The sequence below is a fragment of the Dromiciops gliroides genome, chromosome 1, assembly GCF_019393635.1.
Source record: "Dromiciops gliroides isolate mDroGli1 chromosome 1, mDroGli1.pri, whole genome shotgun sequence".
Taxonomy (NCBI): Eukaryota; Metazoa; Chordata; class Mammalia; order Microbiotheria; family Microbiotheriidae; genus Dromiciops; species Dromiciops gliroides.
Genome location: NC_057861.1, coordinates 226,631,521 through 226,651,952, shown reverse-complemented (window position 1 = coordinate 226,651,952; position 20,432 = coordinate 226,631,521). Strand labels below are relative to the sequence as shown.

Below are 20,432 nucleotides of genomic sequence, written 5' to 3'. Positions count from 1 at the left end.
CTCTTTTCTTTTTATAACCAAGTGCAGAAGACATAATACAAGACATCTTGTATATGTAAGATATGGCACATTATAAACATTTCATGGACAATCACAACTTATTCATAAGCTTTTGTCTGAAACTGCTTCAAAATCTTACTTTTAAGTGGGGTTAATGATTCTCCAACGCCAGATTCTTTGAGTCTACTTTTACACGAGTATATTCCTGAGCTGAGGTCAACATGAAAGTGACCGTGTTTTAAAAAGCAACCCTTCTCTACTGATGGATTTAATAACATTCAAGTTCTTTATTGCACCCATCTTGTTTAAAAGGAGAATGTAATCCAGGTATTCAAATCATTTGGGCTCCAAGAAAGCAAATAGGAAGAGGTTTGAGAGAACAATGTAGAGAAGCAGAAAAAAAGAAATGTTGTTACAAAGGAATTGTAACCTTATATCCTAAATATTGAATCACTGGATTGCTTTTCCTTAGTGAGACTTTTTTATTAAATTATGTGTAACTGCATTTCTTAGGCAGTGTTCTCTTAGTCATGTGTGGAGAACGTAAGCAATATGTTTTTTGTTTGTTTGTTTTTTTAAAGGCAATTGGGGTTAAGTGACTTGCCCAGGATCACACAGCTAGTAAGTGTTAAATGTCTGAGGCTGGATTTGAGCTCAGGTACTCCTGGCTCCAAGGGCCAGTGCTCTATCCACTGAACCACCTAGCTGCCCCAGCAATATGTTTTTAAAGTAAAATACATAAGATTTTAAGTCTCCATTTTTCTTGGTAGGTTCAAATTCAGCTAGTGTAATGATACCAAGAACATGGTTTCTAAAGTGTACCACAGTAAAATTCTTTCCCAGTTTTTTTTTTAATATATTAAAAACTTCATTAAAAATGACTGGAAGGCTTGTGTAGAGAGGAAATCACTGGTTTCAGCCAGACAGGACATGCAGATGCCAAGCCAATCCTGATTTGTGAGGCCTGCTCTACTTGGAAGCAGTTAAAAGCTTTTTCTTTTTCAGTGACTTTCTTCTTAATAAAGGAAGGACACTTGAACCAAGCACGGGGGAAATATATTTTATGGAAGAGGGTTGAATGTATGATCTGTGAGATTTTCTTCATTCCCGGTTTCAGTGTTTCTCAGGATGGACTTTTTTCTAATCATTTTAGCTGCTATATTGGTTTCCTTGTTATTGAAGCTAAAGATGCAGGCTCTTGTAACATTTATAAAAAACAAAACCTTTCTCACAAATGGGAGCAACATTTTTTCTCCTTAGGGGTGACTTAAGTTCATGAATTTCTTGGTCTCCTATTCTCATTAACCTTGAACAGATAACATGATGTCCTTCAAAATTGCCCTTGGCTTTTTTTTTCTTTCTATTTGGCAAAGTACAGTTTTTGCACCTGGTTCAGCTGCTTCCAAACTTTAATCTGGGCCAAAATTCTGCTATGGCAGAAACACAGGAGGGTTGGTTTTCTTTGTGTTGAGAGAGAGAGAGTGAGAGAGAGAGAGCGAGAGAGAGAGAGAGAGAGAGAGAGAGAGAGAGAGAGAGAGAGAGAGCGAGAGAGAGAGAGCGAGAGAGAGAGAGAGAGAGAGAGAGAGAGAGATGGAAAGAGAGAGAGGGAGGAAGGGAGGGGGAGAGAGAGAAAAACATGGGGGAGAGAAAGGGAGAGGGAGAGGGAGATGGAGAGAGAGAGAGAGAGAGAACACAGCTTGATGAGATCCCTGGTACTTCTGTTGTTTGAATTCAACAAACATCCAACATGTATGTGGTATTTAAAAAACAAAAACTGCTTCCTCCATTCTTACCCCATTTTACAGATTAGGAAACAAAGGCAGAGGTTTTGATTTGCCTACAGTCCCATAGCTAATAACAGAAGTTGGACCTTGAACCCAGGTCTTTTGATTCCATTCAGGGGATGTTGTGACTGCTCCTCATTTCTCCTTTGCTCTATCTCTATTGCCTTTGGACAGAATTGCTTGATTATATCTGCCAAGAATGGTGCTCTTTTTTTTAATGCAGTCCCTCTCCTGGCTCTTCTTTTTGGTGGCAATGGGGTGTAATAGAGTCAGGAAGACCTATGCTTAGTTCTTAACCTCTGAGAACACACTAGCTCCATGACCATAGACAAGTCTCAATGCCCCAAGCAACTAAGAATATAAGTTATAGATGATTTAAAAATTTTTATTTTCAGCATTCATTTTTTTAAAAAATTGAGTTCCAAATTCTCTCCCTTCTTCCACTGAGAATATGATATCAATTATACATGTGAAGTCGTGCAAAACATTTCATATTAGCCATGTTGCAAAAAAATCCCCAAAACAATCAAAGCAAGAAACATAAAGAAATTGGGGAGGGGAGGGAGTTTGCTTCAATCTACATTCAAAGTTCATTACATCTCTCTCTGGTGGTGGATAGCATTTTTCACATTAATTATCTTCGATCATTATGGATGATTTACTCATCCTGCATTGGTAGAATGAGTTCCACTTAGGAAGTTCCCTAAAGCTATAAAATCACAAGTTTTGGCTCTCTTCTGCCCTACCACCCTCCCCAAAAGGATCACTGCTTTGTAAAATATATTGATCATTGTTCGAACACATAGTGATCTATCTTATTTCTGTTGGGTTGAAAGTTTCTCAGGAGCATAAATCAAATCTTCATACATTCTAAAGAGTCAAATAGTGAGCCATTTTTCTGCTGTATTTAAAATATTTCATATTTCTGCTGATTTAAATTAGGAAATAGTGGCAAAAGACAGGTAGCTGTAGAGCCAATTGGTCACTCCTTAGCACGGTGCCTGGCACATAGTAAGTGCTTAATAAATATTTTTAATTGATTGATTGGAAGCAGTTCAGACATGGCCTAAAATTAAATACCTTCCCCCATGAAATCTGCTTAGAATTGTTCATAAGCTAATTATACTCAACTTCTAGTCATCTTCTCACTTCAATCAGTATCTGTGGAGGGACTCAGCTTATATTTGTTTCAAGTAAAGTAAAGTGTTTGCTTAATGTTATGATAATACATGCAGTTAAGATGTAAAGTTGGCTTCAAGGGGGAAAGGCATTGGAGAAGAGGTGACAAGTAAAAGTGGGTATCCTGAATATAAACTGGCCAGGCTTATGAGACTCTTTAGAGGCCAAATAATTTTCAAAAAAACATTTTCAAGATTTGAAAAGCCAGGAGAGGCTTTTTAAGTTATGAAAGCTCAGACACTCAAAAAAAACCCCCAAAACCAAAACACATGTGGAAGAGGCCTGTGTGTCTTGGCTGAAAAAGCTGCCAGCCACACTCCTGGAATATATCATTATTCTACGTGTGCAGAAAGAAATAGGATCATCTTTATTGGGCTTGTTCCCATTTTGTATATGAACCATCTGAGTGCGGGACATGCTTTCTTGCTCTAGGCTAGAAAAGGAAGGGGGGAAAGGGAAAGGGAAACTTTGTCAAAGCCCAGAGCATTTGCTTTGTGGGAAGAGAAGGTATTTTGCCAAGACCACAGAAATGAAATTATGGTCAGAATGGAAAAAAAAAGTATGTATTTATATAAAATTCGTCATGCTTTCAAGGTTGGGTTTTTTCCCCCTGAAGAAACTATTAGAACACCCACAAAAACATTTGTTTTCAAATTATTATTCAAATGCTGTCATTCTCAAACAAAAACCAGTACACAAACCTGCATTATAGATGGACTTGTATTACAGGTGACCAGCCACTGGGGAGGCATCTGAGAGCATAGATTAGGTATCAATAAACTAGAGGAACACATGACATGAACCAGCTGTTGGAACAGAGGATGGGGGGACCAAGGACAGGATAGTTCCTACATGGAGGAACTAGGCCTATATTTTAGGGATAGTTATGATTGGAATCCAGAAAGACTCAGTCAGGTAAATGAACCATAGAAGATACCAAAGTGGGATTGGAGTGGAGGGTTGTACTGGGAAGGAACATAACTAGGGAGGAGGAAAGTGGATAAGAAGGAAACAATTGGGGTTAGTTGGGAATGTTTAGAAATGGAAGATGGAAAGTCTAAGTCTAGGAATCGATGTGCTGGGGGAGGGGAGAGAGGCAGCAAAGCCAGAGTCAAGAATCCAAAGCTAAAGTCTGAATACTAGTGTGTTAGTGTCCGAGTCAGATCTCAAGGTCAGAGGGAGCTAGAACAGTTGCCAGATTGCTTCAACAAAACAAGTCTGGCTATTTTTTTTTTTTAAGGGGCAGGGGTCTAACCACGGATAACCAGGAGTTTAAAAGCTTTTTACCCGAGGGGAGCCATATGGGGCTCAATTCCAACCCCTGTGGAAAATGGCAATTCAGAATCTATATAGTCATTGGGAAGGGAAGGGGATAAGCATCTATAATAGGACCTACGATGTGGCAGGGCAATTGGGTGGTGCAGTGGATAGATCTCCCAGCCTGGAGTCAACAGGATCTGAGTACAAATCCAGCCACAGACATTTCCCAGCTGTGTGACCATGGGCAAGTCACTTCACCCTGTTTGCCTGAGTTTCTTCATCTGTAAAATAAGCTGGAAAAGGATCTTTGCCAAGAAAGGAAGGAAGGAAGGAAAGAAGGAAAGAAAGAGAAAGAAAGAAGGAAGGAAGGAAGGAACAAAGAAACAAAGCAAACCAACTGAACAACAACATGTCTTAAGCACTTTTCAAATATTATCTCATGTGATTCTCACAACAAATCTGGGAGATTGGGGCTATTATTCTCCTCACTTTACAGTTGAGGAAACTGAGGCAGACAGAAGTTGACTTGTCCCGGTTCACACAGCCAAGTGTCTGAGGTCTAGTTTGAACTCAGGCCTTCCTTACCCCAGCCTGGCCCAATGTTCTCTCCACTATGCCACGGCATGAGGTCATCTTTGCTAATGGTGTTGCACTGAGGGAGAGGGAGGGGAAAACGTCAAGGGGCAGTCATTGAACATTTGACTGTTTCCTTTGGTTGCAGAATCTCCGCCAAGAACTTGAAAGCAAATTTTATGAAGATACATTTGATTGGGACCAGGTCCGCAACAATGATGCGGCAGGACTGCTAAAGATGTTTATCAGAGAGCTCCCCAGCCCTCTCTTTACTGTGGAGTATCTGCCTGCCTTTATTGCCCTAGTGGAAAGTAAGTGAAAACGTCATCTCAGCATAAATAAACCACATGTAACAGTATGAGGTATAAAGCAGAAGAAAGGTGACTGATTAGACACGACCCATAAAATAACATGGTGCAAAATACACACCCCATTCCCCTTTTTTATTTCTAGTTACTTGGGAATATTTGTTGTAATATTATTCATAACAATATCAACAACAACAGCCAGCATTTATATTGCACTTTAAGGTTTGCAAAGTCCTTTACAAAATATTTTATCTAATTTGTTTCTCACAGCAACCCAGTAAAATCTGTAAAAATACAGACATGGAAACAGTCAGACAGAGGTTAAGTGACTTGTCAAGAGACACGGCTAATAAGTATCTGAGGCAGATTCAAACTCAGGTCAGACTCCAGAGTTGGAACTGAAGTGAGATTTCTTTTCCCCTTCAAATCATCTTTTTTTTTTTTTTTTTGCCCTGAATGTTTTATCACAAGAAACTGTGGAATATGGGAATATGACTGGTCCATTTCCATGACTGTCACCTCTGTCACATAGCTCAGGTCTTGAGGCAACTCCATTTTGCTCAAATTTGCCTTTTCTTTGCCTTTTATCTGCCTTTTAAAAGAATTCAAGGTCTCTGTCTAATAAGGGGTAATTTACTTCTTCTCTGCTGCCATTATATTGTATTTTCTAGGTAATCTGGGTCAAGGGGTGGTGATAATAGCTGTAATGAGAAAAAGAATGAACAGAGACTCTTTCTGACACTAAACTCATTCACTAAATGTCCCTCGAGTTGACTAAAACTACAGTCTTCTTCCAGTGGCTTTAGCGAGTATAGGCCAATAATCCAGAAGACAATTAGGACACTTGGGATTTTATATGGCTCCTCAAGTCTAGTTAATAATAATAGCTAGCATTTGTATGGCGCTTTTAAGATTTGCAAAGCACTTTACAAATGTTATCTCATTTTTTTTATCCTCTCCAAACCCCTCAGAAGTAGGTGCTATCATTATCCCATTTTATAGATGAGGGAACTGAGGTAAACAGAGGTCACATGACTTGTCCAGAGTCATATAGATAGTAGATATCTGAGGGTAGATTTGAACTCAGGATTTCCTGACTCCAGGTCCATCCAGTGCTTTCTCCACTGTGCTGGCTAGCTATTTCTAATACACGAAGGTCTATAACCCGTTTCCTAATTTCCTCTCTCCTTTGGCAGGGTCTTTATCCAAAAGCCTCACACACATAGTGGATTGAGAAGCAAAATTGGACTTACCCCATGCCTCAGTTTTCCCATCCATAAAATGAAAGATTGGACTAGATGTCTGAGGTTTCTTCCAACTCTAAAATTTGCTAATTTACAGTACAGAGAACTGAAGTACTGTATGTTAAGTGCTTTGACCAAGGTCGCAAAATTGGTCAGTATTAAAAGATCTTTTTAAACTTTCTATCTGCAGCTTTAATCACTACTTCATTAATCCCTTGTAAGAATTCCAATTGGATTTTAATCATCAAAAGGCATATTCATTTACAGACTATTCTCCGTAAAGGCACTGGTTGTTCAGGAGCTGCAAAATCATTAGAATTATTATAGAAGATGGTAATTAGTGAGCTCTTAAATTGATAAGAAAAAGTATTGTCCTAAAATTAGTAAGTTTCCAGATTGTCTCAGTTTTCAACTATAATCAGTGGTAGGAAGGAAAAGAATCGTTAACTTTCCTATTCTTGGAGATGATGAAATGTCAGGCCGGTCTTTCCACGATTTAAATTTGCATTGCATTTATCAAACTCTAGTATCCTTTGTTCCGTGTAAGAGCTAGTGAGTGGCAGTATGGAAGAGTGGATAGAGAGCTGATCCCAGAACTCAGAAGACCAGGGTTCAAGTCTTGGATTTGTCATATATGTATTGTGTGACCCTGGGCAATGAGTTTTTGGCGTTCTAGGCAATCTTAGTACTTCAAGGTTTACTAAGTACTTTACAATTATTATTTCATTTTTATCCTCACAACAACCCTGTGAGGGTAGGTGCTGTTATTATGCCCATTTTATGGTTGAGGAAACTGAGCTACACTGAGATTAAGTGATTGCCTAAGGTCACACAACTAGGAAATGTCTAAGGTTAGATTTGAACTCGGGTCTTCCTGACTCCAGCTCCAAAATTCTTACCTTCTTTTGTGTCCTGGACCTCTTTACTGATCTGATTTGGCCCATGGACGCATCTCAGGATTACATTTTTTAAATTATGAAATAAAATGCTTGATATTATAATAGAAGCCAATTATAATGAAATAAACATAATTTTTTCCCATCCAAGTTTGCAAACTCCCTGAAATAGATCCACAGAGCGTAGGTTATAGACCACTACTCAGAGATTCTAAACAGCCAAAACATCTACCTGTATTGGTAGAGGGATTTTCCTCATGCAGAGGTTCCTTATGCCATTGAAATCACAAGTCCAGTCCCTTTCTGTAGGCTAAGTTGGCATATTTTCTGTGAGTAGAACTAACTAGTGTAGAAAGGATATCTGGCTCCTTTTATTTTTAAATCATAAAGTATAGGGCATTTCTATCAAGTTTGCTGTCCTAGAAAAGATGCTGCAGGCTTGTGAACCTCCCTCTGAGCCCAGCTCAACAATTCAGCTGACAAACTGTTACCTTTCAATTCTGTAGGTGTTATAGCATAACTCGAGGTCAATTTAAGTCTCTGCTGCCATGCCTGTTCAGAGACACACCTTTAAAGCAAAGTATAAAAATAAATTTGTTTTCTTAGCCCCACAGTTCAACGCCTGATTGCTGTCCCTGCAAATCATTGAATAAAATGAGCCTGGAAAAATATCCTAGAAAGAAAGAGCTGTCTGACTTATAAAAGCTGCCACATTTCTTTGTGTCACCTTGAAAGTGAAAAATGCCATATTCCAGATGACTGATTTGCTATCAGTCAAGCCCACTGTGACATCAAAGAGCTGGCTCACCACCCGGAGTGAAGAGTGGCCTTTTGGGCCCCACCATGTAAAAACCCTGGAGGAAACACGTTTTTCCAAAGGCTAGAGTCAGACTGTTCCATTGGCTTCTGTACACTCTTAAAGCCAGGATTCCCTTCACAGAGGAGGTTGGGAGAAAAGAGTCTTATCCATTAATATAATTACTTTTCTTTATCCAAAGTTTGCCCCGCAAAAGTCACATAAAATTAAAGGACTAATAACCCATCAATCATAGCTTTAGACACATTTAGCAAAGTCTAATATTTTTTCCCAGGAAATAAATGACCGATCAGAAAGAGAAGAATTGCAGCTACTTTACAACCAATGCATTTGGGGATTTTATTAACTAAAACAAAACAAAACACAGCCATGTGCCTAGACTTCATATGTAAAATGAACACTAGTCATTTCCCAATTGTCTTTAAACCTTAAAGGCTTTTTTGTAATTTATGTTATTGATTGAGATAAAGGGAAAGGTGACTTAGGGATGTCAAATTCACAGTCAGTCCCTAAAACTCCCAAGTATGTCCTGAACCAGATTAAAGTGTGAGTGGGGCATGTCTAACAAAATAATAAAAATACAGTACAATGTAGATAATGTTAATTTGTGGTTTTCTGGATCAATATGCAGCCTGCAGGGATCTTTCTATTTGAGTATAACACTGCCAACTTAGAATATTAGAAAGGCATCATGGCATATTAGTCAATGGGCTAACCTTAGAAAAGAGTTTAAATCTCACTTCTGGCATTTACTAGCTGTGTGACTGGGCAAATCATTTTACCTTGGCAAGCCTCAGTTTGCTTATCAATGAAATTGTTATAATAATAGTTGTACTCCTTACCTAACAGGGTTTTGGGGTCGTTTTGTAAATGTCAGCTACTATTATTAAGAAATGGAACTTAATGATCATTTCATCTAAATTGCCGCATTTTTCAGACAAAGAAACTGAAGTCTCCAATGTAGATCTGCAACTGTTTTTCTCTAGAAGACTTTTCAGGCTCACTTTGTTCAAGGTTATACAGAGGCAGCTCTCAGCCTATGCCTTAGGTATTAAGATAAAAATCTTATTTGTTACTTCAGAGAACCTATTACAGACATTCCCTCTTAAAAGATTCCTGCCTGAATAAAGCATAGTCAAATCCTTTACAGTATGACACTCTGTTTCATCTGCCTCTGATCAGGTTTGATTTATAAACTCTGAGCTTATCTATAAAAATTCACATAGAGATTTTCTTCAGACATGATGTGCCAATTCAAAATAACACACACACACACACACACACACACACACACACACACACACACACCACAGACCACAGACCCTGCCCCCTCCCTGATTGCCAAACACTTATTTAGGACCACATCATTCATTTATTCCCACCATTGCCTTGCCCCATCCACTATACCCACATGCACAGAAGGATCAATTTGATCTCCTTGGTGAAGAGGCATCATGTCATAAAATTCAATAGCTTGTCAGGAGACAAAGTATTTTCATTTCATGTTGGTCTTATATGCATTTCACTGACTTTCATCCATTACATAGAAGACATTTAGATTTCCTTTCTACTTCAGAGTTCTCCATTGAATCATGGATTACTTGCCCGTGATATGGCCTAGTTCCAATCTTTAAGGAGAACACAGGGGTAGCACAAGGAAGTCTGGGTTTTCTGATATGTTCTCAATTTTGGCCAGAACTCAGCAGATCAACCTTGGAGCAGAATCGATGGGATTCCAGGGAAAGAGACAGGCTTCAGTCCAACTGTAGCAGATGCCAAATGTCAGACATAAGAATTATAAAATCTGAGTTGGTGTTGTGCTCCTGTTAGGAAAACAGTGATAGTGAGTCCCCAAAGAGTATTCCTTTTATTTTGATAAATCTACAAATTAAGCATTGGAATTTGGGGTCATATAAGACATGAAAGCATAACTTATTATATTCTTTGTAAATCTGTTTACAGTATCAAAGTTGCATTATATATGACAAAATACTTTGAAAAAGTTTTGGTCATTTAGAACCGAAAGAGAAATTAGAGACCAGTAAGTACAACCTCTTCATTTTACAGATAAGTAAACTGAGGCTGAGAGGGGTTAACTAACTCACAGATGTTCATACCATTAGTAAATAGCTAAGGCAGGATTTGAACTCAGCTCATTCTGACTCCAAGCTCAACACTTCATCCACTATATCACTTAGATGCCTCAGTTTAAAGCATAAAATATACCCTTTCAAAATCATAGGGATTTTCCATTTGCCAACCTGTCCTTCATATGTCATAAGAGTGATGTTATGGTGTATAAACAACCAGAAGCCTTATTCACTTTGGACAAACTTTGTATCACTATACTAAAGACACTTTAAAAGGCTCCAGTAGCCCTCTGGCAACATAAAATATTAGCAAGAAGTGTTTTCAGAATGCATCTAAGGAGTTCATGATGTGTGATGATGCTTCTGTTATATTTTTAGGAATCTCCAAGATAAAATTGCAATTACAAGCTTTGCACCTTTTGATCATGCTCTTGCCTGATGCCAATAGAGATACTGCCAAGGTAGGTCCTATCACTCATGCCTCCAGTCATTGTTGCTCTTTGTTAGTTTGAATTTCCTACAGTGAAAGTCATGGAACCCAAAATCAACTGTGGTTTACCCAAGACTACTACTTTGTGAGCTCTCAGATGTACAGGTGTCCCCCAAAATCTTAGCATAGTTTTAAGCCATGGTAAACTTAAAACTATACTAAAACTTTTGGGACCCCCTGTATAATTCTGGCTATTTAATTGCCCATTTCTGGTAATTCAGTAGTGTTACATTTCTGCATAGATTCTACCATATCCTTGTAAAACCCAAACCAAACCAAAACCCACCCTGAATTAATTAAATCCAAGCACCTTAAGGATGTCCTTTCTGTGATTTTTTGTGGCAATGACCTAATCTCATATGATTATCATAAACCCATTTATTTCTGTAAACAAATCTTCATGACTTTTTGTCAACATTTCTAGATGGGATCATGTGTCTATCTATTGCCCATGGAAGGCTATTAGGTTCCACATTTGAATCTTAGAGATTTCATTGACTTTATTCAGAGGTGAACTTACTCAAAGACGTGAACTGATTTTCAGCCACTACCACTGCCCTGGTATTATGATTTTGATTACTACTACTATAACTATGGTTACTATTACTACTTTTGTTTAGTCTTTACTTGTATCCTACTCTTTGTGATCCCTTTTGGGGGTTTTCTTGGGAAAGATACTAGAGTGGTTTTCTATTTCCTTCTGCATCTCATTTTATAGATGAGAAAACAGAGGCAAGAAACACTAAGTGACTTGCCCAGGATCACACAGCTAGTAAGTGTCTAAAGTCAAATTTGAACTTGGGTCTTTTTAAATCCAGGCCTATCTATCCACTGTGCTACTTAGCTGCCCTACTACAACAACAACAACTACTACTACTACTACTACTACTACTACTACTACTACTACTACTACTACTACTACTACTACCACTATTACTACCACTACCTACTACCACCACTACCATCACCACCACCACCACTACTACTACTACTACTACTACTACTACTACTGCTACTGCTGCTGCTGCTATTACTACCACCACCACTACTTCTTCTTCTTCTTCTTCTTCTACTACTACTACTACTACTACTACTACTACTACTACTACTACTACTACTATTACTACATCTCCTCCTCCTACTACTACTACATGATTCCTTGGCATATTTTTTTAACTTATTACACTTTTATACTTATTGGATCTAAATGACATTTTTATATCATTTTGTGGAAAGATATTCCATGAGATAAAGGATACATTTTATGAATTTTCAATATAGAATAGGGATAGAGAGCTGGCCTTTAAGACAAGAAGATTTGAGTTCGAGTCTCTCTGAGACATACTGGCTATTTTTACCCCAGGGGTATCAGTTAACCTCTTCCTAGTGTGCTAGCCAGATCTCTAAGAGTTACAGAGTCTATCAGTTACAGAGAGGGTAATGACTTGAATTGGTAAAGAGAATTTCTCCAATGGGGGAACTGAATAAAATCCTTCTCTCTTCACTGGAGTCACATAGCTTGAAGTCATCTGTGTGTATCAAGTCATTAATGAAATGTTTTGGGTTAAATTTCCCTTTACTTGATATGTGATGATAATGACCATAGTTCCCAATAATCAGAGCTGTCAAGAGAGTGGAAAGGGCTGTCTTATTAGATGGTAGGTCCCCTTTTGCTGGAGGTCCACAAACAAAGTCTTAATGTTTATAGGAAATGTTATAGAAAGGATTTCTGTTTAGGGATAGATTGACATTTGGGGTCCCTTACAGCTCTGGAATTCTGTTACTAGAATCATTGTCCATAGGCTCTTATCAAACACATTCCTGTCCTTCAAATCCCTTCCAATCCCTGAAAGTTAATGAAAATCGTGTCATTTATTTCGGTGTCTTCATTGTTGAAGGAATGCATAAGTCACTTAAGTACTTTGAAGTTTCAGAACTGAGGTGAAAATATTAATTACGGTGGGAAGGAAAAAAATATCCACTCCAGCCCTCAGTATTTTAAACCCAACATATCTGAAGCTGGGGCAGCTCAGCGGAACAGTGAATAGAATGCCTGGCCTGGAGTCAGGAAGACTCATCTTTCTAAACCCAAATCTGGCCTCAGGCACTTACTAGCTCTGTGACCCTGAGCAAGTCACTTAACCTTATTTGCTTCAGTTCTTCATCTATAAAATGAGCTGCGGAAGAAAATGATGGCCCACTCTAGGATCTTTGCCAAGAAAACCCCAAATGGAGTCATGAAGAGTTAGACATAACTGAAAAGCGACTTAACAACAACAACAAAGTATGAAGCTGGTGTAAAGGGATTCTCAGTACTGCTTATATTATAAAACTGAGAATCAAAAATTTACCAAACTTATTTAAACTAATTAATAATCTGTCTTTATACCTAGAGCCCCAAAAGATCTTAGTCATACTTTTGGGTCTCCTGAAACATTTGATTATTAACCCTTCCCCCCCACACCCATTTCAATTGTTGACTAAGATTGAGATGGAAAAGTACTAGTTGACCCTAGAAGAGCCTCCATTTTCCCACAATATCCCTTGCAGCTAGAAAACAAAACCAAGAGTGCCAAAATTTTATATTCTTAAGGGATTTCATCTCTACTTTGAGGAATCCATGAGTTTAGGAAGGTTCAGTTAAACTGCATGGCCCCTTGAAACTTTTCAAAGCTATTTTTTTCCCCCAACAGAAGTCTGCCAAGGCTTGCTTCTCAACTCTCTCTCCCATTCTTCTCTTTGCAGGACTAAAGAAGTAAAAACTGAAAAACAGAGGAAATTTTATTCAAAAGATAAAATCTTAAACTCATTCAGTCTTATTTAAATTTTGGATGAAGGCTTGGCCTTTTGTGCTATCTGAACAGGCTGTCCCTCCTTAGTTTAGCTGAAGGAGATACTGCTCTGAGTAAATAATTTTCAAGTGTGAAATCATAAAACAGCAGTTTTATGGGGCTCCCTGCTAGAATGAGTTTTCCTTCCATGTGTCCCCCACCCTTGAGAAAAAAATAAAATATATAGATCTTGTACAGGAAGCCATTTTCTTTTTTTTTTTAATTAATAAAGTGTTTTATTTTTTTTCCCATTACATGTAAAGATAGTTCTCAACTTTTGTTTATACAAGCTTTCCAATTTCAGATTTTTCTCCCTCCCTCCCCTCCCTCCCCCCTCCCCATGACAGCCTTCTTAATTCTAGTGCCTTACCTCTGTTGACTTCCTACTCATCCTTTATATAGATTGTTTGTACATATTTGTTTAGATGTTGTCTCCCCCATTAGATAGTAAGCTCCTTGAGGTCAGGGATTGTCTTTTTTGCCTTTCTTTGTATCCCTAGTTACTGACATATAGTAGGTGCTTAATGTTTACTCATTGACCAGTGACTAGTGTCTGTCTTGGGTATCAGTTTTTAGACATCCTTTAAAAGTTTTTTAGTCCTAATATCTGTCAGATTTTCAGAGGTTGAATATATTCAGACTTGGAGATCTTCAAAATGCTCAGATGAAAGACCACAGGGTCTCCAGTATCCTAAACTCAATGAAAATGGAGCTGCTGTTATGTAGCAGTCTATAGAAAAACCACCAACATTATTAAGGTTAACACCTTTAAACAAGCAATGGGACTACAGTTCAGCACTACTGATATTGCCTAGAAGTACTGGGGTGTAAAATGGGGAAGATGAGGAATGGAAATAAATAACCTTGGTAAGGCCACTGGTATGCTTTGGATATCACATCAGATCATACATTTTGTTATATTATATTATGTAATATTGTATTATAATAGTTAATATGAATGATGTTCTTTATTAGGCCTTCTTGATATTCCTCAAGAAAGTGGTTGCTAATGAAGGGAAAAACAAAATGAGTTTGTGGAATGTTTCCATGATCGTCGCACCAAATCTCTTCATCTACAAAGGCAAACGCTCCAATCAAGAAGAGATGCAGGCAGCTGCTACCACTGCACACATTGTCCGGCTCTTGATTAGGTACCAGGACATTTTGTGGACGGTGAGTAACGGTTCTCCTTGGAAAAGGACCATTACATTTTTTTAATTTTTTGCTCTCCCTGGAGTCTGAGCCCTATGCACAAAGTGCAACCAAGAAAAAAACAAAAAACAAATCAAGGATACCTATTTCTCCCAGAGCTGGTAGTCTCTCAATCCCCATGGGCAACATGGAGGTAGGACTGGGCTCTTTGCAGTCTTTTTATGTGTAAGTTTCATGATCTGTCCTTTGCTACTCCTTCTCTTATTTCATTGATGCTTATATTTCCTGCTTTTGATACCATAACTCTTCTCTGTTTTGACTTAAGAGAGATTGAGATGCCATTTTTTTCGATTCTATTGTGCCTATTTGTTCTAGGATATTCTTCAGGTTGGGCCTGCCTGTGAGAACAGAGTAAAGAACTCCAAATAATGGTCTACTGTTGTCCCAGAAGAGCAACCTTTCCTAATTTTCTCCCCCCCCACCCCACAACCCAAATGCTATTGTCCCCTCAAAGTTACACTTTGTATTTATTTTTATGTATTATGCATATTTTTCTCCTCTGATAGATTTTAAGTCATTTGAGATAGCATGATACAGAGGATAAAGCCCTGAACTCAGAGTCAGGTAGACTTGGATTTGATTCCCACATGAGACACTTATTAGGTGTGACCCTGGGCAAGTTATTTAAGCTCTCTCTGTGCCTTAGTTTCCTCATTTGTAAAATGAGGAGGTTGGACTTGGATTGGAAAAGAACAGATTATGTCCTAATCTTAAAGAAGGGCATTTCCAAACAATGTTCAAACTATTGAACAAATGCACTCATTTCACACGCCAGCAAGGTAATGCTTAAGATTCTGCAAGTTAGGCTTCAGGAATATGTGAACCAAGAAATACCAGAGGTGCAGGCTGATTTTTGAAGAGGCAGAGAAACTAGAGACTAAATTGCCAACTTTTGCTGTATTAAGCAAGGGAGTTCCAGGAAAACAAAACAAAACAAAACAAAATCCGCTTTTGCTTTGTTGACTACGATAAAGCCTTTGAATGTGTGTATTTTTTTTTTTTTTAGTGAGGCAATTGGGGTTAAGTGACTTGCCCAGGGTCACACAGCTAGTAAGTGTGTTATGTGTCTGAGGCCGAATTTGAACTCAGGTCCTCCTGACTCCAGGGCCGGTGCTCTATCCACTGCGCCACCTAGCTGCCCCCGACTGTGTGGATTTTGACAAATTGTGGCAAATCCTCAAAGAGATGGGAGTACCAGGTCATCTTATTTGTCTCTTGAGGAACTTGCATGTGGGTCAAGAAGCAACAATTAGAACTGAACATGGGGCAACTGATTGGTTTTGAAATTGGAGAAGGAGAGGGGCAGGCACCTAGGTGGCTCAGTGGATAAAGCCCAGGCCCTGGATTCAAGAGGACCTGAGTTCAAATGTGGCCTCAGACACTTGAGATTGGAAAAGGAGTACAGCAAGGCTGCTATCTATTTAGCTTACATGCAGAGTACATCATGTGAAATGCCAGGCTAGATGAATCAAAAGCTGGAATGAAGATTGGCAGGAGAAATATCAACAATTTCAGATATGCAGGTGAAACCACTCTGATGGAAGAAAGTGAAGAAGACTTAAGAAGCTTCTGGATGAGGGTGAAAGAGGAGAATGAAAAAGCTGGCTTGAAACTTAACATTAAAAAACAAAAGTCAAGATTGCAGAATCCAGTCTCATTACTTCCTGGCAAATAGAGGGAGAAGAAATGAGCAGTGTCAGATTTTATATTCTTGGGTTCAAAGATCATTGCATATGGCAACTGCAGCCAAGAAATTGAAAGACACTTGTTCCTTGGAAGGAAAGCTATGGCAAATCTGGGTAGATTTAAGAGCAGAGACATCACCTTGCTGACAAAAGTCTGTCTAGTCAAAGCTATAGTTTTTCCACTAGTAATATATAGCTGTGAGAGTTGGACTATAAAGTAAGCTGAACTCTTCAGAATTGACACTTAAATTGTGGTGCTCAAGAAGACTTCTGAAAATTCCTTGAACAGCAAGGAGATCAAATCGATCAATGCGTAAATAACTTAGCTCTTTACTATTAATTGGAAGGACAAATACTGAAGCCTAAATCCTTTGGCCACATAATGACAAGACAGGACTCATTGGAAAAGACTCCTATTTGTGAAAATATTGACGGCAACAGGATAAGGCAATGGCAGAAGATGAGATGAATAGAAAGTGTCATGGAAGCATTGAATATGAACTTGGACAGACTGGGAAATGGTAGATAACCTGACCTGATGTGATCCACAGGGTCACAGAGTCAGACATGGCTGAACAAGAACAATATCAACATCTCTAACTCTGTGGTCCTATATTGATCTTATGAGTGTTTCATTTTTATCTTTGGATTCCAAGCACTTAGCAGAGTGCTAGGCACATAGTGCTCAGTTAATAAGTGCTTATTGATTGACTGAGAGAATTACTGAACCATAAAAAAGTGAGCAGTCCACTTGTAGAATTTAGTTCAACTCTGACTTCTTGCCATTTCTTATGAGTATTTCATTTTTGTCTTTGTATTCCCAACACTTAGCAAAGTGTCAGGCATATAGGAAGTAGTTAATACATGCTTACAGATTGATTGATTAATTGATTGATTGGGAGAATTACTGAACCATAAAAAAGTGAGCAGTTCATTGGTAAAATCTAGTTCAATTCTGACTTCTTGCCATTTCTACTTTCCTCCTCTAGGTCCCATCTTTCCTGATTACTCAGGTGAGGAAAATGAATGAGGCAGCCATAAACAACACGAAGAAGCAACTGATATTTGACAAAAGCATGAGAAAACTTCTCAGAAGGAAAACTTTGGAACGAGAAAGACCTGAAAAGATAGAGGTAGCCAATGCATATAATTCAACAGCATTTCTTTACTAGTCACGATCCCATTTTTCAGGAGAGTCATAATGTGTCTTATAGTTTTGGAGCAGAAGACATTAAATTTTCAAAATATATTTGCAGGGAAGTGTCAGCAGTAAAATGTAGCCATAGCCCAGCAAGCTACACAAGTTAGAGGATGTAGAACAAGGGTGGTGTTATGCCCTAATTTGGGTGGGTATAGTACTCCAATTCTGAAGAGGTCTTTATCCCTTCTATTAAAATGCCTGGACCACCATATTAATTATCAGTATTTTTATTTAATACTAAGCATTCATAAACAAGGGTAAAATGACCTTGGCATGAGTTGAAAGTTGATATTTTAATCCCTGTGAAACAGTGAAGAGGAATGTCAACACTAAGTCTGTCCAAAAGCCAGGGGAACAGATGTCCTTGGGTGAAAGAATTCTAAAATATTCACTTCAAAATGATGTTTGATGAGATGCAGCTCATCCCAAAAGGCACTGCTCAAATCCAGTGGTTAATACCAAGGTTCAATAAGGAGACCAAATCTAGGAAGATGACAACAGTTGCATCCTTGAAGGACATGTCATTGTAAAGCAAACTTTTTCTTATTGATTTATTCTTTCAGTAATCAGAAATGATTAGGTAAGTTTCCATGTAGACCATCCAAGTGAGGTCGCTTCAAACTAAATGAAGTTAAACCAGAGATAGTCCACGTGATGTGATAGAAACCCTATTGAACTTTTGGTCCAGAGATCAGGATTGGAATCCTCTCCCTCTCATTTGCCACCTATGTGGCCCTGAACAAGTGATGTAACTGAGTCTCAGTTTTCTCCTCTGTAGAATGGGTGTGATGATATTTGCACAGCTTCCCTCACAGAATTGTCACAAATGAAGTGCCTTGTAAGCCTTAGAGCTCCATATAAATTTGAATAATTATTATGGTGATAATGCATGAATCTATCTAGAGATGTAGGAGAAAACATTAAATTCATAAACAAGGCACCAAAAGGGGAAGGGAGGATAGTCTTTATTTGTGTTTGTTATGATACAAGATCATTCTTAAAGATCTATGTTTGTTCTTTAGCCGACCAGCCCTAGGACTTCAAAGACACTGCCAACGTCTCCATCTTCAAGGAGGAAGGTGAGATAACTATCTGTGGGGAGTATTGGAGGCATCTCTCTCTTTTTTTTAAAGGCAATTGGGGTTAAGTGACTTGCCCAGGGTCACACAGCCAGTAAGTGTTAAGTGTCTGAGGCCGGACCTGAACTCAGGTTTTCCTGACTCCAGGGCTGGTCCTCTATCCTCTCTGTTTTCTTTAATCAGCACCTCCTTGCCATTTTTCTGGCTGTACAAATCTGTCAAAAACGTATTCCTAGAGTTAGGATTTGTTTTTTTTTTCTCATGTGACTTTGGAAAATGATGAATGCCATCATGGAACTTGGAAGTGTGACTGGTAAGTGAGTAGTACAGGATGTATGAGGAATTCCATAACTTACTCATTAATTTCATAAAAAATCATTCAACAGTATTGGCTGGGCAATTTCTAGATGTTTGGGTACAGTGAGACAAAAGATACCAAAGCTATACTATCACAGATAATAGGGAGGTCTCATGATAACTTATATCATGGTTGAAGGGATGATGTGAGACCCATTCTATTTTAGGAGGGAAGCAAGATTATGTAAATAAAGTCCATTTTATTTAATCTAGCCATGTGCTTGTGAGGCCCAAACAAACCTTAGAATTTGTCATTAGAATATTTTTTTTTGGTTGTTCCTAAAAATCCGGTGGGCTTCCAAATTCCAATACTTTTGGGCAAATAAAACTGAACGGTTGTGTATTGTATCTCATTTCTGAAAGTGCTTTCAAGGGGAAGTAGGAGAGGTATTAGAAAATTTTGCCAGAATCTGGTGAGACTTGGATTGGGTGGATTGACCATCAAGGTCCCATACCAGCCTGCCCCCCATGCAGATTCTGCAGATGGCCATTTAGATCCTCATCAGACTTTAAATGGAAGTGCTCAGTGAAGCCCATCTCCTTATGCTTGATATGCACAGAGTGAAGAGTTTCTGATTTCCTGGCTAACTCTTATGTGTGTAGAGATATGTTAATGGGGCCCATTTAGGGCCAACAGAAGGAAAAGTATAAATATAAAATTAAGAATGTCAAGCACTGAACCATAAATAGCAACTGCCTAAGTCAGTAGACAGCCCACCCTCCTGCAATCAGAGAGGGGTCAGCTAATTTGGAGCCAGAGATATTTATTACACCACCTGTGGCTAAAAAGACACAGCTGTGAATAGTGAGAGACCAGCTAACCATCACACAGAGTGCACAAAAATAATGTTAAGGATTGTGGGACACGACTTTTACTTCCTACTCCTAAAAAGAAATGCCTGCCATCAGTAGAAACATCTTCTCCTACTAAATTAAGTAACCCCAATAGGCACATACATAGCTAATGTTGGCTAGAAAATGGTTCCACAAAACATCCCTGCATTCCCATGGAAGCCCTGGAATCTCCCTCTTGTATCAACCAGCCAACATTTCTTAAAAACCTACTATGTGTAAGGGTAGCCATGGTCCTGATTCTCACGGAATTTACAACCTAGTTGAAGAAATAAGATTTAATAACTTAAAAATTTAATAATGGGATGCTAGAGGTAAACAGTTTGATACAACATCACAAAAGCTGTCAAAAGACAGTGCAAGATGAATCACCAGATTTATAGGAGAGTCAGTAAATGCAGTAGAAATTGAGAGGAGAGACATGCCCATGGGCAGAAGGGGTCCTCAAAATTTTCACAGGAGAAGAGAAATTTAATCTTGGTCTTGAAGGATGAATAAGAGTACAGTAAGAGAAAAGAGTAGAGGGAATTATAGATGGATGAATAATAGCCCATAGCAGTATGAAAATATAAAG

The 20,432-nt window shown here is 38.5% G+C and overlaps 1 protein-coding gene across 1 annotated transcript in view; it reads left to right on the top strand.

The window, feature by feature from the left end:
• The window catches only part of ARHGAP28 (Rho GTPase activating protein 28), a 207,395-nt gene that overhangs the window by 176,270 nt on the left and 10,693 nt on the right, over positions 1-20,432 (top strand). Inside the window, exons 9-13 of the mRNA XM_043976564.1 lie at positions 4,945-5,107; positions 10,530-10,612; positions 14,448-14,645; positions 17,359-17,502; positions 18,593-18,649. Of these exons, the coding sequence (XP_043832499.1) occupies positions 4,945-5,107; positions 10,530-10,612; positions 14,448-14,645; positions 17,359-17,502; positions 18,593-18,649 (645 nt within the window). The remainder of the gene's footprint in view (positions 1-4,944; positions 5,108-10,529; positions 10,613-14,447; positions 14,646-17,358; positions 17,503-18,592; positions 18,650-20,432) is intronic.